Here is a 21,736-nt window from a genome sequence, read left to right as displayed (position 1 = left end):
CATATCACAACGGTTCTAGAACCGATGTGACAAGTGAATGACGTACAACATCAGCTTTAGTTACATCGGTCGCAACCCGATGTGAAATGTCGATTTCAACCGATGTGAAATGTCATTTATGTAGGAGTGGGACTTATGGGGGAGCCAACGCTTGTGTGAATTGACACATTGCAGAAAGAGCAATCACACGAGTGATAATGATGTTACATCTTCATCCAAAATTTTAAGTCTTAACTATATGAGTTTATTTTCACTTATTTACTCTTCAACCTCCAATATTTTATCCAATGTTGAGATTTAACATACATTTAGTACTTTACAATATTCTCTTCCTTTAAGGATGACGAAATTCTAGCCCGTGCTTGGCACGGGTGTCTATACTAGTTAACTATAATACACGTTATTACAACAACATTAATGAAATTATTCCTTCTTAATTAAATGAAGACACAATCAAGTCAAAATAATTAGTAGTTTGAGCTTGCTTAAATCACAAAACAACGAACTGATTTTTCCGTCCTTCTCACATTGTCATTCATATTATGCTTTAGAGGATTCTCCTATAAGCTATTATAAAATAAAGAATTAATTAAAATATTAAATCCATTTTTCTAGACCACACTGTCAATCGTTCACATTGTCAATCGTGAAATTAAAAATTCTTATTTAGTAGATAGACTCTACATTTTTTTTTAATTTTTATTATTTTATTCTTTGAAAAAACTAAGAATAATACTCCTATTCTGTTTTTTTTTTCTCATTAAATTTGCAAAGATGTTTGGAGTTTATGCATGCTAATTGGGCAAGCATAATGAAGGATTATCTAGCATTTTATTTGTTTTCTTTTCTTTATATGATCAACTTATTTACTTCAAAACTTTCATAGCTCTTTTTTCCTTGGCAAATACTGCTTGAGAATTAAAGAGTTTATAACCTATGTTGAGAATTATTTAATTTCATTATTATGCTAAAAGCATGTTCTTATTTTAACTTAAAATCGTTCAAACAAGAAAAAAACTCGAAATAGATTTCTTTGTCAAGGATTTTGATATTCATGTCAAGGATGTTTGTCTTCTGCATGGGAGACTTATTACACCTTTATTTTATTAAAAAAATTATTGATTTCATCAAGCAGTGTGATACTCCCTCCGTCCCTATATCTAACCACCCATTTGACTTTATTTTTGTCCCTAAATCTAAACCCCTTTTCAAATTACTAGATGCATTTATTATTATTTTCCTAAACATACCCCTAATTAATACTACTAACTTATCTTGAAATTTAAAAAGTCAAATTTAATACATATACAAATAAAGGACAATGTGATAATATTAACACACAAAACAGACATAATAATTACACTGACAACTTTTCTTAAGAAATGTGAAAAAAGCAAAGGGAGGTTACATTAAGGGACGGAGGGAGTATAATCTATTTGAGAAGACCCATAGTTTGTTGCAACATTAGATATAATTTGCGTAAATTCAAGGTTTTACTCAATAGTCACAACTTATTCACATTTCTATTTTCGCCTTCACTCCGCCAATTGGTTTGCTTTGCCAGCTTCTTGCCGATTAATATTCAATCCGACAAGTTTTTGGAAATAGTCATGACACATATCTCTAAGATCAATAGAAAATGACTTTGATTGGAATAGTGTTAATTAACAACAACACTCTCTTTCTGATACTCGCTATAATAATCTCATTTATGTTGATTGATTGACATGTGTGCCGCACAAGTCAAACATTGCGGATGCACGAGTCAAACATTATTTATTGATTTCTATTACAGATGATAGGACCCAGGATCCGTGCATCGCACGGGTCGAAAGTCTATTACACAAATCTGGAAAACATTATTTATTGATCTCTATTACAGTTTTCACAACCATGACAAAGGGGCAAACACATGAAAAGCAAATTACACAAATGACCCACAAACTGAAACCCAACTCTTTAATATAGGAAGGATTATCTCAAGTGAAATTCTCTCTATTTTCTCAATTGTTTCATCTCAACCACACGCTCAATATCTTCTTTTCTTTATTATATAAAGAATAAATAATTAATAAACAAAATAGTAATCTCTCACTAACACCATAAGCAAAGCTCTTGTATCTGTATTAATTCTCTCCACGATAACAACTTGAAGGTGTCCGACAAAATATCCGCGTTAAAAACTCTCTGCGTGAATATAATAGAGTTCATCGTCTTTCAAATTGACAGTGACGGATCCAGAAATTTTAATAAGTGGGGTCAAGTTATATCATAAAAATTTATATAAAATTTTATAAACGCATAAGCGTGCGAAAGTTATACAAGTTATATTTAAAAATTTATATAAAATTTTAGGGCAATTTCATAATTGCCCTAAAATCTTGATTTTTAAAAAAAAATATTTGTTCATTTTTAGCAGAGTATAAAAAATATAACCATATTAATTATTTTTTCACCACCAACGTAACGTCATTCACAACATTTTTCAACAAATATAAGAATAATTTATATTATAATAGTAGTTGTATGGTCTTGCCAACGATACGCTCTTAGATAATTGGTTAAAGATTTCATAAAAGAAAATTTTATCTTAAAAATAAGCATTATTTGTATCGATATAATAATTATAACAACTTTTTATAAATAAAAAAAAACTACTTCTTTTGATTTATCAACTAGTGCTCTTAAAACACTCATTAGGATCCTTCTTAGTTTTGTAATTTTTTATAGTGTAATAAATAGACTATATGAAAACAATATAATACTATATAAAGAGGGAGTCAAACTAGATATATATCTAATTTTGGGTTAAAAATACAATCCACATGTGGAGGCAAGTGGGGTCGCTTGACCCCATTTCCCCCACACTAGATCCGTGGCTGCAAATTGACCAAACACAAAATAACCAAATTAAATTAAATTTAGCATGCATTTTACTTTCTTGCAAACACAAATTGCAAAATTAACGAGCATGATCAATTATTGCATTAGCTAGCTATGGCAGTCTAAAATCCCAACTAGCCCAATAAAGAATGTCAATGCTTTTTTTTTTCTTTCAGAAAGACTGCCAAACCTTGCTAAAAATTGAACATTCATAAAATAAATGTTGTGCAATTTTGTCAGCATCACATCCACTTGAACACAAATTTTCGTTCGATAAAGCAATATCATATTTCACCAAATTATCTTTAGTGGGTAACCTATTATTCCACAATCTCCATGCAAACCGTGATACTTTCAAGGGAATTAATTTGCTCCAAATTATGTCACATATTGATGTATTATTTCACGAAAAGTAGATGAAAGTATAGTAATAATCTACTTTTTTGCATAAATTCAAAATTAATCCTTGCTTCCTAGCTATCTCTTTCACGTAGCTATAGTAAATAAATATTATCCACTTATTAATTAGTACTGATGATGTATCATGACGTTGTTGAATATAGATAGTTGGCAGACAGGAAACAACCAGCAACAATACTCCTTCTTTCTTTTTTCAGCTTCCTCTCGTTATGTATACTGTGTGCACTTGTTATATATGGTTAAGTGTGAAGAATTTTGTTATGTAATACTACACATGTACGTAGAAAATTGCTAGAATAAAGTTGATGGAACGTCACTTTAGGGTTAGATGGAGATATGGGTCCTACATGCAGGTTGTACATGTCGACTTCAGTTCCCTCAGTTTTAAAAGAAGGAAAGATAGAAAGAGAAAGAGATAACTATTGCATTGCACTTGCACTTGCACACATACACTGATATATGAAAGTACAATTTACTAAAGAAAAAGAGACAGGAATAGAAGAAGAAGACGAAGTAATAACTAGAGAGAAAGATGGGTCACCATTCATGCTGCAATCAACAGAAGGTTAAGAGAGGCCTTTGGTCACCTGAAGAAGATGAGAAACTCATTAGATACATTACTACTCATGGTTATGGTTGCTGGAGTGAAGTTCCTGAGAAAGCTGGTCTGCACTTTTTTTTCTATTTTTAGAATGAAAAAACTAATTTATTCATCTTCATCTTTTCTTATGATGAATAAACAAATTGATTATTCTATATATTTTGTTTTTCAGGGCTTCAAAGGTGTGGTAAGAGTTGTAGATTGAGATGGATAAATTATTTAAGGCCTGATATTAGAAGAGGAAGGTTTACACCTGAGGAGGAGAAGTTAATTATAAGCCTTCATGGGGTTGTTGGCAACAGGTTAGTTAATTTGAACTATTTTGAATCACACTACCAATTAAGCAATTTGAATCATTCCCTTGTTGTGTAATATGGATTTTTGGAAAGTATGAAACCCTTTGATAAATCTGGAATAAATTAAAAAGCATCATATCAATATTAGGTAAAGAAATGGACTAGAAATATATTTGTGAATAGTAGCTAGGCCTAGCTACATGATATAGCTCAATATTGTAAAATTAAACATAAGAACAGATATTATTTATTAATGAAGCAATCTTGGTATCTCTGAAGGAGCAATCAACCTCCTAACTATAGTTTTGGGGAAGTTAAGATGGCAATTCTGTCAGTTCAAATTTATTCTCGTCCGTTTTCAGTGTTTGTTTAGCATACATCCTTTTTCACAACCAACAAAATTCTAGTCATGTTTTTCTCTAAATGTATGCTTATAAATCACGGTTTCATTTTTATTTAAGCATCTTAATTACAAAGATATATATGATTTATGCATATTAATTACTTTCATATATATACAATGCAGATGGGCTCACATTGCAAGCCACTTGCCTGGTAGAACAGACAATGAAATAAAAAACTATTGGAATTCATGGATCAAAAAGAAAATTAGAAAGTCTTCTTCTTCTTCTCCTAATTTATCAACACCAACTATTGATCATCATCATCATCCTCAGTTGATCAATTACAGTTCCATTAATCAACTAGATAATTACTTTACCAACCAAGAAAATGTAACAACAAAAGAAACCTTATTTTCATCAACATGTCCTTTATTTATGTTTGACACAAGTTCACTACATGAAACAACAGCAACAGACACCAATGTAATAAGACCAGAAGTACTATTCCATCATGATTCTGTGAGTTTAAGTTCTGACACATGGAACTTGAATCACCATGATCATCATCAACATCATCAAGTTCAGACACTTCCTCCTCATCCAGCTGCAATAGCTTTTACAACAATTCATGATACTAGTAATTATAATCTTCCACCATTGATAGAGAATAATGTGGAAAACAGCATGGTGCAAATTGATCAAGTGCAATCTTGTAATATGGATGAGGAAGGAGGAGAGTTATTAACATTGGAGTCATTGCAAAGACAAGAAGAGTTGAATGAATGGGTGGAAACTCAACAACAGTGTCCTAGCTTTATTTTCAGCTGGGAGAGTGTTGAAGGACAAATGGGAGGTGAAGAACAAGTACTGGTACCAAACTCATCACATATGGGAACACCTAATTCACTTTCTCCTTTTCCTTCTTCACTATTATGAGATAAGTTATTAATTAATTAAGAAGATTTTCTTCTGATTAATTATATCTACCTAACTAGGAAGAGCTTGCTACTTCTCATTTTCATTTTCCACACTTTTTTTGATTGCTGATTGGAAAGATTTGAGTGAAAATATAATGTATATGTATATGTATAACGAGGCTTGAAGTGTTTTGTTGAGTGTTTTGACAAGGAAGAGGAAAAAAGAAAGAGAAAAAAAAATAAAGGCGATTGAAACCTGTAGAAGGAAAGGTTATTTGATTTTGAAGATACTTGCATACAAAAGATGTATTCGATCATTTGGTATTTGACTGTACAAAGTGGTGGTTTTTTCTTGAATGATAATAATGGGTTTGCCTTTTCAACATTTGTGTCTCTTTTATACAACAACCACAGGTCTGTCGTACACAAAAAGCATTTTGACTCACCAGTCACCACATGCACGTCTAAAACAAATGTAAGTACAAACCTCCTAGACATTATGCTTTGCATTAATGTTTAGTGGCAAAAACCTAAATGCCGAGAAGAGAAGTATTGCAGGGAGAAGTATTGCAGGTTCGAACTCACGTCACAACGCATCCAATGATCTAGCAACCTTATAAAATCTAAGCCGCGCTTAAACATGCTTTAAATTTATCAAAAGTTCAACTGTTGATGTTTTGGCTTCAAACTCAAATCACACCAATCAATTTAGATGTGTGGAATAAATATCAAAGGCAACCAATAAAATGTCTCAAGAAGCAACAACAACAATAGATCTAGCAGCCAAGTGTAAAATAAATCCATAAACATATCAAAGACTTAAAAGGTAAGAGAGTAGAGAAAATGAGTCATACAAAAATATTATAAGAAATTAGATCCAAAAGCTCTCAAAGTACATTCTCTAATTTCTACTCATTTATCATTCCCTAGATTGTTGTTTTCTCCATCCACGGGTTACTCTTTAACAAAATTGATCAATTCAAATCAATGCTTGAACCTTGATCTAAGTAGTGATTTGGTGAACACATTTGTTGGATTGTCTTTCGAAGCATCTTTTTCAACAACAATTTCCTTGGATTCAATCAAGTCTCGGACAAAATGAATATCAATGTGTTTGGTCCTCTCATGGTACACTTGATGATTTGTCAAGTGAACGGTACTTTGGCTAGCACAATGCATCTTCAGTATCTTTGAGTGTGATTCCTAACTCATCAATCCTATTTTCTAACGATATGACTTCCTTGACCCCTTTCAACAAGGGGTCCAACACTTAAGTTATAGATATAGCCACCATGAATTGTTGTTTTGCCTTTCAACTAATAGTCGTGTCAGATACAACATACACAAAATCCGATAAGGATTTTTTATCGTCCAAATTACCTGAATAATTCGCATCCACATACCCCTCCAAGGCGTCTTCCTCTTGAGTTGTCCTTGTCTAATTCAAATCGTCATTCAATGACTTGTTCAAGTATATCAACACCCACCTCAATGCTTGCCAATGCACATGACCTGGATTTTCCATAAAGTGATTCCTTGTGATGACAAAAGTTTGAGATTCAAAGAGAAGTGAGAAGTGATGAGAGAGATAGAAGGATTTGGGATTCAAAGTGTGGAATGTGGAGGATTTGGGATTCAAAGAGAAGTGAAAATCGATGAGTGAGTGAATGTGAAGGTTATGTTTTTTTAATAATAAAGAGTGAGAGGAAGCTAAATTCTTTGGAAGAAGTGCCCTCTAATTTCAATTCGCACTATAACATATAGTCATTTTCGGTTTTAGAATCAAAATATTGTGACGGTTGACTAAACTGTCGTAGAAACCGTCGCAAAAATCAATAAAAAAAAAACATTGCCATAGTTGTGCCAAACAGTTGCAACATGAGTGTTGTGAAATGATAATTTTCTAGGTTTTTTTTATTGTTTTCTATCTAAAAAAAAATTGTTGATGAAAAAATGGGGAGTAATTAAATTATTTATGTGGTCAACTTTGATATATTTGTTTCCTTTTTGTCTTATTATTTTACCTGGCTTAGACTTAGGGGAGAAGCTTACAAACTTCACACTATAAGTTTCTTATTCACAAAATTGTTCAACAATATATATATATATATAATTAGACTCAAGCCCAATGGGTCAAGGCAATTCATCATCAGCAAATCACTAGAATAAACTAAACAAATAAGGCTTAAATATGTATTTCATCCTTGCAATTAAGGGTCGTTTAAAAATTGGTCTCTGTATTCGCTAATCCTTGCAAACTAGCCTTGCAATCATTAATCATTTAAAATTTCGTCCTTTGACCCAGTTAATGACTGCCACGTCATCAAATTAGCAAAATGGCATGGGAATGGACAAAAATACCCTCATCATCCTTCTTCTTCCTTTGAACAATGCATATGGTGCACTGTTCATCTTCTATTCTTCAATTCTTCAATTCCATAACATATAACCAATTCCAGCAACAACAAAAATTCCAGCAATATAAAACCAATTGCCGAACCATTTTCATAGCAAATTCACTTCTTGAATTTCTTTAAATCCAAAACCAAAACCAAGTGATGTCATCAAAAGCTACTAGGAACACAAAGAACAGAAGATTTCATTCTTCAACATCAACATGGAACACGAAGAACATAATAAAAATAACAACTTGCAGCTACAAAAAGACAAAAAGGTATGTTTAGTGTTCACAAACAATAACAACAACCCAGTCCTTGTTTCATGTTGCCTAACAACATCCTCCCCTACGACATTATCTTCCCATGATAAATCCAAACAAGAACACCAAACCCACAAATTCATCAAACCCCAAACCGAAAGACTAGAAGGTGAAGCAAAATTTGAACTTTCACCAAAATTTCTTATACATTTGGATCTGCTGAGCATGGATTCGAGTTTAGGGTTTCAATTTTTGAATTTGTGTTTTCGATCTGGCGGCGAGGGGATCGTCACCGATGGATTTAACGGCGTTTGTTTTTGTTGTTATTATCGACGGCAAAGGTACAACGAGTGGTATGTGTTTCTGGTTCACCGTCGCTCTCTTATGTATTTTGGTTCACCGTCGCTGCTTTGGGTTTCAGATTGAAGCTTTGGATTTAAGAAGATTTCACAGTGGTATGTGTTTGACAAAGATTTGAGATTATTTAAGAAAATTGGGGTGAAGAGATGATAAGGGAGATGATGTGGAATGAGATGCTACATTACCATCCTGAAGCTGCTAATGCCAATGCGTTCTGCGCCACATTGTTTGCCTTTAGGAGTAGTTCTATTTTTCAATAGAGAAGCTGCATAAGTACTTACATCCATGTTTGTTGGTGGTTGGGTATTGAATTTTCAATTCCTTAGAATTGTTACACTTCTTTTTATAGTTTTGTTCTTTTAGTCGACAATTTGGGCTCTAATTGGAATTCTGTTATTGAGAAGAATTTTTGTGACATTCTCAAAGAAGGGGGAATTTCATTTTCAAAAAAAAAAATGTGAAGCTTGAAACAAGGACTGAGTTTTAGAGAAGAAGAAGGGAAGGGAAGAAGAAGAAATGGGTCAGGGGTATTTTTGTCCATTCCCATGCCATTTTGCTAATTTGATGACGTGGCAGTTATTAAGTGGGTTCAAGGACGAAATTTTAAATGATTAATGATTGCAAGGCTAGTTTGCAAGGATTAGCGAATACAGGGACCAATTTTTAAACGACCCCTAATTGCAAGGATGAAATACATATTTAAGCCAACAAATAAACCACAATCGATATATTAAACTAAACAAATATCAACCATCTAAACAAATCAACTATGTAATTAAATAACCTTACTAGTCAATTAAATTGCAATGAACTATAGTAGAGTAAAAAAAGTCATTCTCAATGCGCGTATAGTACTAATCAATTAATTATTTTTTTCGAAAACTAATCAATTAAAGTCGTAAAATTAGAATATGTACCAATCCACCTTTTTACCATCAAAGCCTCGATAGTCTTCTTTTCAAAATGCTCTAGCTTCCTTCGATCTAATAATCAATAACCTTACTAAATGCAACTATGTGCTTGTTGTTTTTAGGACTCATAATCCTCTCCTGAATTTCATAAACCTCTTCATACTGGAGACAAGCAACATACATATGATGCAACTGCTTGTCACCCTCCCCTTCCGGTAACTTATCTCTGTAGATGAACTCAAGTAGTTCAAAGTCTTCGTTTTTCCTACAACAAGTGATCAAGACCACTCGAACGGCTTTGTTAGGTTTAACATCTATCATCGTCTCATTGATAAACGGTAGGCTTCATTTGAATTGGCAGCACGACCAATCAAAGTAACCATAGTCATGTAATGCTTCACGTATGGGACTACGACAAACTCAGATTCCATCTGATTAAAGAAATCATAGCCACGTGTAATGTTCCCTTTGTTACTACAAGCGGTCAGGAGGCTAAGGAAAGTGACCTCATCTAGCGATACATTTTTTTCAATAATTTTCTGAAATATAACCAAGCAGTGCTCAAATCAGCTATGAACAACCATGCAATGCAAGACGGTGTTGCAGGTCACAACATCCTTTCCATCAATACTCTTGAAAAACTTATAAGCATCATAAACAAACAAAAAAAAAATCAGATTTTAGATAGTAATCAAGCAAAATATTGTAGTCTTGGAAATTCAGCTCACCGCTACTAACTCTAATAAGGAACACATGCATTACTTGAGGTTTGAAAGGAAACGAACTTGTTGTCTTACATGCCTTCATATAAAGCTTCGTTATGTTCAAATTCGGCACAAACTATAATAAAATAGTTGTCATCATAAACTTTAGGTTTAAGTTGGATTTCAATGTCATTCTCATAAAAAATGTGTGATATCACAATACTATCACATGAATATTATGTTTAAGAAGATTTATGTTTAAGAAGATTTTTGGTATGTTTATGTATTTTGAAATTAAAAGGTATATATATATATATATATATAGAGAGAGAGAGAGAGAGAGAGAGAGAGAGAGAGAGATGGGCATTTCAAATGAAATGACTTTTTAAATGAGAGGGTGAGAGGATGAAACAGTGGCCATTGGATTAGTTAGATGGTTGTGATTAAAAGAGATGGTTAATGAGTCACATGACTCTCTTTTCACCCTTTTCACGCGCGTTCAACAAAACTGAGAGCCACTCGCGTTCAACAAAACACGGATCCTGACTTTTGCTCTCTTGAGTTATCAAAACCCAGCTCCTCGGCGATGAACAAGTTGCAACGGCCAACATCCATGGAAATCAAATACCCAACTACACGTGATTTTATGCCTCCCTTATTTTTCTTCAGTTTTTGGCATTTTTTATTTAATTTTTTGTGATTTTTACACGTGGTTTGATTTTATACCCAAATATTTTTTTTTTATATAAGCACTTGTTTATAAAAGTCCTTGTCTTGTTCGTTGAATCTAGAAAATGATTTAGATGTGTAAAATTAAAGGATTATATGACTTATGTTATTTGTCTTTGTGCTAATAAGAAGGGATTTGTGGACGTAGTGGAGGCGAGAAGCTAGGTACATAAATAGTTTTCATGAATTCTTGAAAAGAGAAGCAGAGGAAGAGTTGATCTGTGTATATGTATAGAAGAACAAGAGTGTTATTTTTTGATAGAGGAAGGAGAAGGCTTGAACGCACATGAAAAGGTGAAAAGAGAGTCATGTGACTCATTAAACATCTCTTTTAATCACAGTCATCTAACTAATCCAATGGTCACTGTTTCATCCTCTCGTTTAAAAAGTCCTCTCATTTGAAATGCTCTTATATATATATATATATATATATATATATATATATATATATATATATATATATATATATATATATATAGGGTTTTTCTATCATGTGCAAATTTGCACATGTTAAGAAGTTTAATGTGGTAACTTTGACTTGGAACTTGTACATTTTATATTAAATATGTAGTTTTTTAATAAATAATTATTGTTTTCAATGAAAAATTACTACTTTTAGATATCTTAACATGTGCAATATTGCACATGATATTGCACATGTTACACAAACCCATATATATATATATATGTCTGCTAACTTACACCCACCTAAAAACACTAAGGTGCAATTTAGCAAGCTACACCCAGTTATAATTTACTAAAACACCCTTTTTCTATATACTAATTAATTTAAATAGAAGGGCAATTTTGTAACTAGCTTAAGGAAATAAATACTCTCCTATTTTTTAGGCAGAGTTTCAGGGATTTCAGATTACTTTTTTTAATGATTCCTGATTACTTATAATGTTCTCCTATTTCTTATTTTTGCATGCATAAAGAAACCATCAGTGCATTGACTAGTAACAAAAAACAAATAGATTATAATTAATATTCACTGAAGTAATTTGTGTTTGGATTAATTAATACACTACTATTGACAAAAAAAAAATACTAGCTTGACTCCGATTAACCATTAAAGTAATATTTTCTTGGACTAATTAATGGCATTAACTCACTGTGTGAACAAATATTGGAGTTGTAGCAAAACGATATAGGGAAAGAGGAAAATAAAACGCAAGAATATTATTGTTCCGTCAAACACGCTTATTTGGTTTTTTTTTATTAAATGTTAAAGTGAAATTTACCAAACTAACCTTTTATTTTAAGTGAATTGAACAATGTAGATTGATTTATTTGTAAATAACAAGTGGGTGTAGCTTGCTAACTTGCACCTTAGTGTTTTTAGGTGGGTGTAAGTTACCAGCCCCATATATATAATTTATATATATATATATATATATATATATATATATATATATATATATCAACTCATATATTTCATGTGTAAATGAATATTATGTTTAAACTATGTTCGTTTTTTGGTAGTGTAAAAGTATGTCAAAGCTTTAAGAGAGACAATATATATATAATTTATATATATATATATATATATATATATATATATATATATATATATCAACTCATATATTTCATGTGTAAATGAACATTATGTTTAAACTATGTTCGTTTTTTAGTAGTGTAAAACTATGTCAAAGCTTTAAGAGAGACGATATATATAATTTCATATATCAACTCATATATATCATGTTTTATATACAATCTTAAAATACATAAACCTACTAAAAAGCTTCTTAAGAGCATCTCCAATGGGGGGTCCTTACTTAACAAGGACCACTCCCCGTTAAGAACCCTCCATTGGAGGAAGAAAAATTGAGTCCCCGTTAAGGAACGGGCAACTATATAAGGACTCTCTCTCCTGGGTAACTAACGGGTCCCGCATTTAAAAAAGTAATAAAACGTGTACTACTTGGTCCCACTTGCATAAAGAAGTAATAAAATGTGTACTACTTGGTCCCATTTGTAAAAATGAGTAATAGATAAATTATTTTTGTTTCATATGTAAAGATAGTGGGACATATTTAAGTACTTTTCATTGGAGTCTTTATTAGTGCATTGCCATTGGAGTCATTGAGTCCTCAATAGGTACTTTTATTAAAAAATTATAAATAAGTGATGTGTCACATGGGGTCCATTTAAGGAGTCCTTGTTAGGAAACTACCATTGTGGATGCTCTAACATTATTATTCATTTAAACTATGTTCGTTAACATTTTAAACTCATAGTTTAGCCATTATTCGTTTAAGAGGAGTAACTTTTTAAATTATATCTACACACACATAATGATTTTTTTATATATAAAGTTATACCAACATATTTTCTAGCACAATTCTTCTAATTGATTAACATTCAAATGATTTGAGTAAATTATGTACATCTCACATGAATTTATATTGTGCAAAACAATTTTAAGGTTTTCTAACATTGCAACATTACATTATATTAAAGAAAACTTGTTAATGTTATGCTTTAATTCTTTTTAATTTCATACCCAAATTTTCTACCCTAAATCATAGTTACAAAATTCGTTGTGGACCCCAGCGAACCACGAACCGGTTTGTATGAATCAATTCACCAAGAATTCGTATGTAATTCGAAAATTGGGAAGTACCAGACATACCATCACACAAAAGCTGAATTAACTAAAAAACTTTGAACTAATTAATTAATTGGATTCAGAAAACGGAATATCACTTTAATAAAAGTAATGAGCCACTGTCCTCACTATATCATTGACCCCACAACATGTATGTTGACGTGACCACTAGTATTACTACTATTTTCTGAATGAAAGTAAAGGAGCTGTAAGATTCGGTATTTATAAACTATGCTTCTTTTCGTTATGTGATAACTGCCCGATGTGGGACATTTCTTTATACTGTATTTTTTTTCTTCTTTGTAAATCACATATCATAACACCATCGTCGTTTCAACTTGCCTTCATTCACTCAAAGCACCATCATTCCCCTTGAAGCTTCAAGGTTTGGTGATGGCTCCATAAAGAGGTTCGGTAAGGGCTCCAAAAAAATTTGATTTAAGGGACTCGGGGTTTCTCACCGAGATAAGGGATCAAATGCAAGCACCTTGTTGTTATTCCTTTACAGCATGTGGTGTTGAGGAGTACTATTACAACAAGAAAACAAACAAGAAAGCAAGGGAGAGGATAAAACTCTCCCCTCATGACATTTACGACAACAATGTGAAATTTGAGGAGGAAGACAAGGCAGGGAAAAGCGTTGAAGATGCTTTTGAATGGATGAAGTTGCACGTTGCGTACTCGAAGAATCTTGCATCTTCAGAGGCTCCTTTGGTCCCCCTAATCCACAACGAGAGATCATTTTCCGAATAAAAAACCATATATGGGTTCCACGTGGAAAAATGGAAAAGCATATCAAAGTGCATGACCCGATTGTCGTGAGTATTCCTTGGCTCCCTTAGATGGGTAGATTTAGTGGGACTGGTGTTTACAAAGGACTAACTAATCTTAAGAAGGCGTTTAAGAAGACATATCATACCAATATTATATTTAATGTATGACGAACTCATAGCGTCCCGACTATATTTAATAATGATTCATACTCACAATGTGAATGACACCTGAAGCATTCAAATGTTTACATTACACGAGGCGTCAACTATGACACTGATTGAAATTCTCCAACAAACTACACTAGTTGATATTTCCAACTCAATTGTGCCACTTAGAGTATAAACATTCCCTTTATTAGCAAATACGATAATTGTCAAGTTTTATTTAATATAATCCACCGTACCTTCCATTTTATACTCACATAAATTTTAATATTATTGCTTTTAACAACTAAAATGTGGACAATAACTACCATCCAATGAATCTCACAGTCTCCAATCAACTATTTATAAGATATATATATATATATATATATATATATATATATATATATATATATATAGAAATTTCAGAACACGCAACAAGTTGTTTGCAAGAGAAAATATTGCAACATCACGGAACAAAATTTGAATCTCACATTTGATAGATGTAATATGGTTATTAATGTCACTTTTATTAATAAAGTTTATTCTTCCCTAAATTTTTATAATTTTTTAAATATAAAATCCATAGGTAGAAGTAAGAAAATAAAAATATAAAATCCATAGGTAGAAGTAAGAAAATAAAAATAAATTCGAATCTCATGGCCATTATTCGTTTAAGTCGTTTAAGAGGAGTATTTTTTTTTTTTGTAGTGGCCGAGGTTTGAACCCCGGACCTTGCATATTTTATGCATTGTCCCAACCAGCTGAGCTAAGCTCACGAGGACGTTTAAGAGGAGTATATATATATATATATATATATATATATATATATATATATATATATATATATATTTTCAAATTATACCAACATATTTCCTTACACATGAGTACTTTTTAACACACTTCTAATCGATTAACATTCAAATGATTTGACTAAACTATGTACAAAAGATTAAAATGAAAGAAAAAAAGCTTAAAAATTAAGTGTCTAATGTTGACAAATTAAGGAACCAAAAAAATGTGTAAGCTAAACAACACATAATCTGCTTTCTTTTTAACATAATTCATATTTTATAATTCAAACTGTTTATTAAAGGTTAAGTTTATACACTATAAAATTTGAACTCTTTATTAAAGATTCAGTTTATACACTATAATCTATCTCTAAAATAATCTTTTAGAATGTTTGAAACATTTCAGACTATATCTTTTGAACTATTTTGAAATGTTTCGGTTTTTATAATTCAAATTGTATATTTACAAGTTTTGAATAGATACGAGCAAAACTCTATTATTGCCTTAAATTTTAGAACAACTCGGATTATACAATCCAAACATAGTTCGGATTATATATTCTAAATCAAAAGTATTTTTGGAAGAAAAAAATAAAATGCGTGACAAACACATAAAATGCAAAAAGTAATACTCAAAAGAATTCTGCTCTTTACCCAACATATTTTGCTCGCGCTCAACTGAAATATGGAAAATACCCCTGCGTGAGTTAACTCACGCAAGTGTTAAATCTGCGCCACTTAACTCACACTGCGTGCCATTTTAAACGCAAACATAATCTCATTTTCTCATTTCTCATCTAAAATCTCCAAAATCTCTCTCAAATCACTCAAATCCAAAATTCCTTCAAGTTCAAATCAAACAACACTCCATTAACAAGTAAGTTTTCATAATTAAACACCATTAAGCTTTTTATGTTTCTATGTTATATTTTTTCTCTTAAATTATAATTTTTTTAGATTTAGGGTTTGTTTAAATTTTGTTTTTTTTGGCAAGAAATCATACAATGTTTACATGAAAATGACTTGTGTTGCTTAAATGTTTAGATGTTTGCATGTTTATGTTGTAGTTATGAGTTTTAGGGTTTATGTATAATTTGCACTCCAAGTGTTTGATGAAATGTTTGAATGAGTTTTTCATTGATTGTTTTTAATTTCTTATTGTGTAGATTTGAAGCAATGGCCGATATGTTTGACGTTCAAGCACAATTCAACGGTGGAGAACCTCAGAGGTTGAAGGTTCGGTATCTTGGTGTCACGTTAAGAGGTCTCAATGATCGACTAAATGAATTCAACCTCGGAGACACAAGGAGGGTGAAATACGTTCGGTATAACGTCCAACATTCGACGATAGGAGAATATCATTCAGTTGGGTGGAATTAAGGAACGACGACGTGACGAACATGTTTTGGGAGCACAACATGTTATCGTGGATCGATATGCGTGTAACGTTGCTGAGATCAACTGAAGATATTCTCAACAGTTTGATTCCTCCTGAAGATCGTGATTAGGTAGGGAATGCACCTTTCAACTGCAACAATTGTCTTACCTCTGAAATTGGATAAATTCAAACTTGCTAAACAACAGCTCTCAAGCATTCACCCGAAAGTTTTATTCTTCCTTTCAAAACAACATGTATTATGCATAATCAACTATATAAGTTATGATATCGAATTCCTTCATATAAGACGAGTGTCACGGAATGCACCTCATTCTTTATGTGATGACTCGTCTTATATGAGGGATTTTGATGTGATAACATATATAGTTGATTCTGCATAATACATGTTGTTTTGAAATGAACAATAAAACTTCCGGGTGAATGCTTGAAAATTGTTGTTTAGCAAGTTTGAATTTATCCAATTACAGAGGTAAGACAATTGTTGTACCACATATCTCTACCCGAATGCAATGTAATTATAGGACATATTAAAGAACTTATGCAATGTAATGTAACTTTTATTCGAATTTATTTAATACGCAACTTTATTGGAATTTATTTAATACACAATTTTTATTCGAATTCACGCTAAGATTAATTAGTATTTTTTCGAATTTATTTATTCTTTTATACACAATTTTTATTCGAATTTATTTATTCAATATGCAATTATAAAATAAATGCAAATATAAATAAAAATAAAGGAACACAAGAAATAGATATAAAATCTCATTTTATTAATATAATGATACATTTACAATGGGGTAAAACTAAATCTGAGTTAAAAAAAACCACCAAAAAATGATATAAAAAGAATCTTAGAGAGCACCCAAGATTGAACTTAGAACTTCCGGATACTCTTCTCCAAGATACTCATACAAGACAACACCAATATGACCCATCAATTGTTCCTCATGGCACTGCTTCATGACAACATCAATTCTCAAATTGTGCTTCACCTTTGCACTCTTGTTGTTTAACCTCCACTTAGGTTAAAACAATACAAAAAAAACCACAAACCCTAAACCCTAAATCCTGGCGTAAAATCAATTCAAAGAAACCTCTTGAAATTTTCAAAGAGGCCTCTTTCAATGAAAGACCAAGGATGAAAAAACAACATTGTTGTTGTAGAAGGGAGAGGAGGGAGGAGAGTGAGGAGGAGAGAATGTTAGATGGTGTGAGGGAAATGGGGAAGTTTGGAGGGGTATTTATAGGTAGGAATGGTAACATAGGTTATAACTATAATAAATGTAGTCAAAAAAATGTGTAAAACTTGTAAAAAAAAGGTGTAGAATCAAGTTTGAAAAGCTAACCACCGTCCAAAAAACGTGTGTTCTTGAGATCAGACCACCGGCTAACTTGCGTGAGTTAACTCGCGCACCAGCTAGTGGTGCGTGACTTAAGTCACGCTGAGCTATTAGGTGCGTGAGGTAAGTCACGTTGCGTGACCTAACTCACACAAGGGTATATTTGGAAAATCAGTTGGACGCGAGTGTTTTGTGTTGGGTAAAGAGCAGAATTCTAATCAAAATATCATACGAGAAAAATGAATTCTGCTATTCTCGCAACAAGTTTTGCTCGCGCCCAACTGAACTTTCAAAAATACCCCTGCGTGACTTAACTCACGCTGGTTTTGTTTTCACATATTCACAATGTTTCAAGGTTGGAGCATGAGTTTATGGTGTTGGCTTACACCTATAACAGGGTATTGCATTGTATTCAAGGTTGAATAATGTTTCATCATTACCTTCCACCGCCAATTCTGCCACTGTTAGCAGGTCCATCATGATTTGAATGCTATAATGAAGGATGTTCAATGGTGCACAAACCAATGGTTAGTTGAGTGCACATGCTGTGTTGAATTGGTAACTAACATGAATACATTTTATGATGTTGTGATAATAAACCTTTCTAACAAATTCCAACACGTAAGCAATAAACCTTTTGAATATGCAAAAACAAAACCTGCGTGAGTTAACTCATGCAGGTGTTAATGCCTGCGTGAGTTAACTCACGCAGAGATTAACACCAACTCACGCAGAGATTAACACCTGCATTAGTTAACTCACGCGGCGTTAGTTAAATAGCGCAAAATTTAACACTTGCGTTACTTAACTAACGCAGGGGTATTTTCGGCAATTCAGATGAAGATCTAACAGAAAATTGGGCCATGAGTAAGCCCAAATAGAAAGGCCCGGCTCGCATAACTATTGGCAAGTCCATCGTATATAAGAAAGAGAAAGTAAATTAGGGTTTAGAAGATTGCAGCGCGAAGGGATTAGAAAGGAGTGTTCGTTCGCCGCTGAAGTTTCTGTTGTGCTGCCTCTACATTGCAATCATGGTATATCATTTTCTCAAACAAATTGAAATTTCATTCCATTCTTTGAATCCATTTACGCGATTCCAATTTTATTAATTTTTTGTTTAATTTTATCAGATCATTACTGAGAAAAACCGTAGAGAGATCTGCAAATACCTCTTCCAAGGTATGTCTTGTGCAATAATCTAGGGTTTCATTTTGTTGTGATTTTATTGTGTTGTGTTTGAATTGGTTAAACTGTTGTTATTTTTCAGAGGGAGTTTGCTATGCAAAGAAGGATTTCAATTTGGCTAAGCACCCAGAAATCGATGTGCCAAATCTGCAAGTGATTAAGCTGATGCAGAGCTTCAAATCTAGGGAATATGTGAGGGAAACTTTTGCTTGGATGAACTATTACTGGTTCCTTACCAATGATGGAATTGAGTTTCTCAGGACTTATTTGAATCTTCCATCTGAGATTGTTCCTGCTACTTTGAAGAAGCAGGCTAAGCCAGCTGGAAGGCCCTTTGGTGGTCCTCCTGGTGATCGCCCTAGGTAATTAATTTGGAATTGTTGCTTTGAGATTTTTTTTTATGTTTTGTTATTTGGTCGGTTGATTGAATGGAATGTGTTTTGACAGGGGCCCACCAAGATTTGATGGAGAAAGGAGATTTGGTGGTGACCGTGATGGATACCGTGGAGGCCCAAGAGGACCTGCTGGTGAATTTGGAGGAGACAAAGGTGGAGCTCCAGCTGACTACAGGCCTTCTTTTGGGGTAATAATCTTATTGGATTATTGTTTCATTTCAATGAAGTTTGAATGTTGTGTTTGTTATGATTTGGTCTATTCAGTTAGATACGATGATGATTCTGTTCGGTTCATTTTGTTATGGTGTTTTATGCGGGTTAATTTTGGTAGCTTAATTTTTACCTCAATATTATCTTTGATTTGATCTCCACAGTGTGGTTCCCTTGTGTCTTGTGTATATTGCTTAGTCTAATTTTCATTGTCAAGTAGACTTGGATTCAATTTAGATAAATTTGTCATATTAAAGTTTTAATAGTTTGAGAGTACATCTCAAACTTGCTGGATTCAAGTTTTCTTGTGCTGTACAAACTGATTTGTCATGTTTATCAACTATAAGATGATGATGAACATTTATATGCAAAACAAGTGTAGTGGTACACTAGTGTAAGATTTTAATTGTTTTCTAGTTTAACTAGTTTAATAGAGTTGGTTCCAATGGTTCATTGTTCTATCCAAGTTGATAGGGTTGAGCGTCGGATGGGTTCGGGCCTGAACTTGCCATGATGGATGAAACCGATCACCGCCCAATTCTGCCCACAAAAACATTCGGTTTTGGAGGGTCTCGGCTAGGGCTGGGCGGGTGGGTTGGGTCGATTATGAGCCACATAAAAATGAGTATGCTTGGATTTGTACAGAAAAAGAAACAGGAAAAAGAAAGAGAAAGCTTTCAACATCTAGATTTTCACTTTACAGTAAGAAAGAATGGAGATAAGAGTAAGAAAGAATGGAGATAAGAGAGTAATGTGACTAAATTTAGTAGATTATGTCTTGCTGGCTGTTGCTAATATGTTTTCTCTCAGAAAATATAAATACCCAGATTGAGAGAGGAGGCGCAAAACATTGGAATGATTGTCAAATGCTTCTTCTCTCTTGGATAAAGTAGCAAAGGTTTTGTTCCATTTTAATATTATTAAAGTATAGTAATGTAATATTAGTATAAATAAATATAAAAATTGAGCGGGACATTGCTTGGATAGACAAAGGAGAATAGACTAGTACTATTAGCAGTATGTCACGGGCGGGTGTGTCCACAACTGGATTTAGCTTTTGAAATATAATGCCCCCTCGAATCACCTCATATTGACTCGATTTCCTTTGTGTTTCACCCGTTACCCGTGAAATCTGACCCGATCACCTGAACAGCAACCGGTTGTTGTTCGTGTCACGGGTTGTTGCTCGGCCCTACAAGTTGGTATACAGTATGCTGTCTCTACCTTACTTTGAGTTATGGTGCATTGTTTCAAGTTTCTTAGTATTGTTTGAATTTCAAGTGTTAGATATTACAGTAATTCACATTCTGTACCTGCTTTCCTCATGTATATAATTCTATTGGTATATTATCCTGATCAAGTTTTATTCTTCTGACTCTATTGCAGGGTCCTGGTGGTAGACCTGGCTTCGGTCGTGGTTCTGGTGGCTTTGGAGCACCAACTAGTTCAAACGATGCTTAAATGTAACGATTTCTGCTTCAGCTCATGCAGTTTTGGCTGTCATTAGATTCTATAGTATTTCCCCCTCCACTACAAGTTGTTTGATCCATCGGACATTTTATTTTAATATTTTGTTATTCATGTAATGAGAATTTTGAACCGGGTGTTTTTGCTTTAGTAGAATGATGATTTTGTTAATGTTTGGACGATAGATCAAGGACTGTTGGTTAAAATGTATGTTCAATTGATAGTTCTTGATTTTGGATTAAGAAAGTACTTTGAAGATGCTTAAGAGTGTTTTACAAAGCTAACGGCTCCCAATAACCTAAAATCATTTCTGAATTGGAGATTAGTCATGTTAAACACATTAACTTCAAAAATAATTTCTAATTAGTATGTATGTGTCTGTGTATGTTTGCGTATTTTACTGGCTACAGATGTCTTGGCTTATGTTTTTTAATGTGGAAATTCTTTTTTACTTGGTTCCTACAAGAATAAAGGATTATTGATTTTTTTTTTTCTTGTAAAAACTCCTAATTTTGTTGATCCCACCATAAAAGATGTTTATTTTTTGGCTGCTATTGAAATTTGTAAATTTTATTTGTCAAGAAA

The 21,736-nt window shown here is 32.8% G+C and overlaps 2 protein-coding genes across 2 annotated transcripts; both read left to right on the top strand.

Moving 5' to 3' along the window:
• The first annotated feature begins 3,718 nt into the window (after nucleotides 1–3,718).
• On the top strand, nucleotides 3,719–5,844 carry LOC146919205 (uncharacterized). Its single transcript, XM_085712458.1, has 3 exons — nucleotides 3,719–3,968; nucleotides 4,077–4,206; nucleotides 4,727–5,844. Exons 1-3 carry the CDS (start codon nucleotides 3,836–3,838, stop codon nucleotides 5,478–5,480), a joined length of 1,017 nt encoding a protein of 338 aa, XP_085568584.1. The 5' UTR covers nucleotides 3,719–3,835; the 3' UTR covers nucleotides 5,481–5,844.
• A 12,999-nt stretch (nucleotides 5,845–18,843) lies between these two features.
• Nucleotides 18,844–21,335, top strand: LOC146919204 (small ribosomal subunit protein eS10z-like). Its single transcript, XM_085712459.1, has 5 exons — nucleotides 18,844–18,928; nucleotides 19,025–19,073; nucleotides 19,162–19,441; nucleotides 19,527–19,662; nucleotides 21,071–21,335. The coding sequence occupies exons 1-5, from the start codon at nucleotides 18,926–18,928 to the stop codon at nucleotides 21,143–21,145; spliced, it is 543 nt and encodes a 180-aa protein (XP_085568585.1). The 5' UTR covers nucleotides 18,844–18,925; the 3' UTR covers nucleotides 21,146–21,335.
• Nucleotides 21,336–21,736: the final 401 nt, after the last annotated feature.

The sequence above is a fragment of the Medicago sativa genome, chromosome 5, assembly GCF_051527215.1.
Source record: "Medicago sativa cultivar Bolivia chromosome 5, Bolivia_mono, whole genome shotgun sequence".
Classification (NCBI taxonomy): domain Eukaryota; kingdom Viridiplantae; phylum Streptophyta; class Magnoliopsida; order Fabales; family Fabaceae; genus Medicago; species Medicago sativa.
The sequence above is the reverse complement of the archived record's forward strand: the minus strand, read 5'-3'. Positions and strand labels throughout refer to the sequence as shown.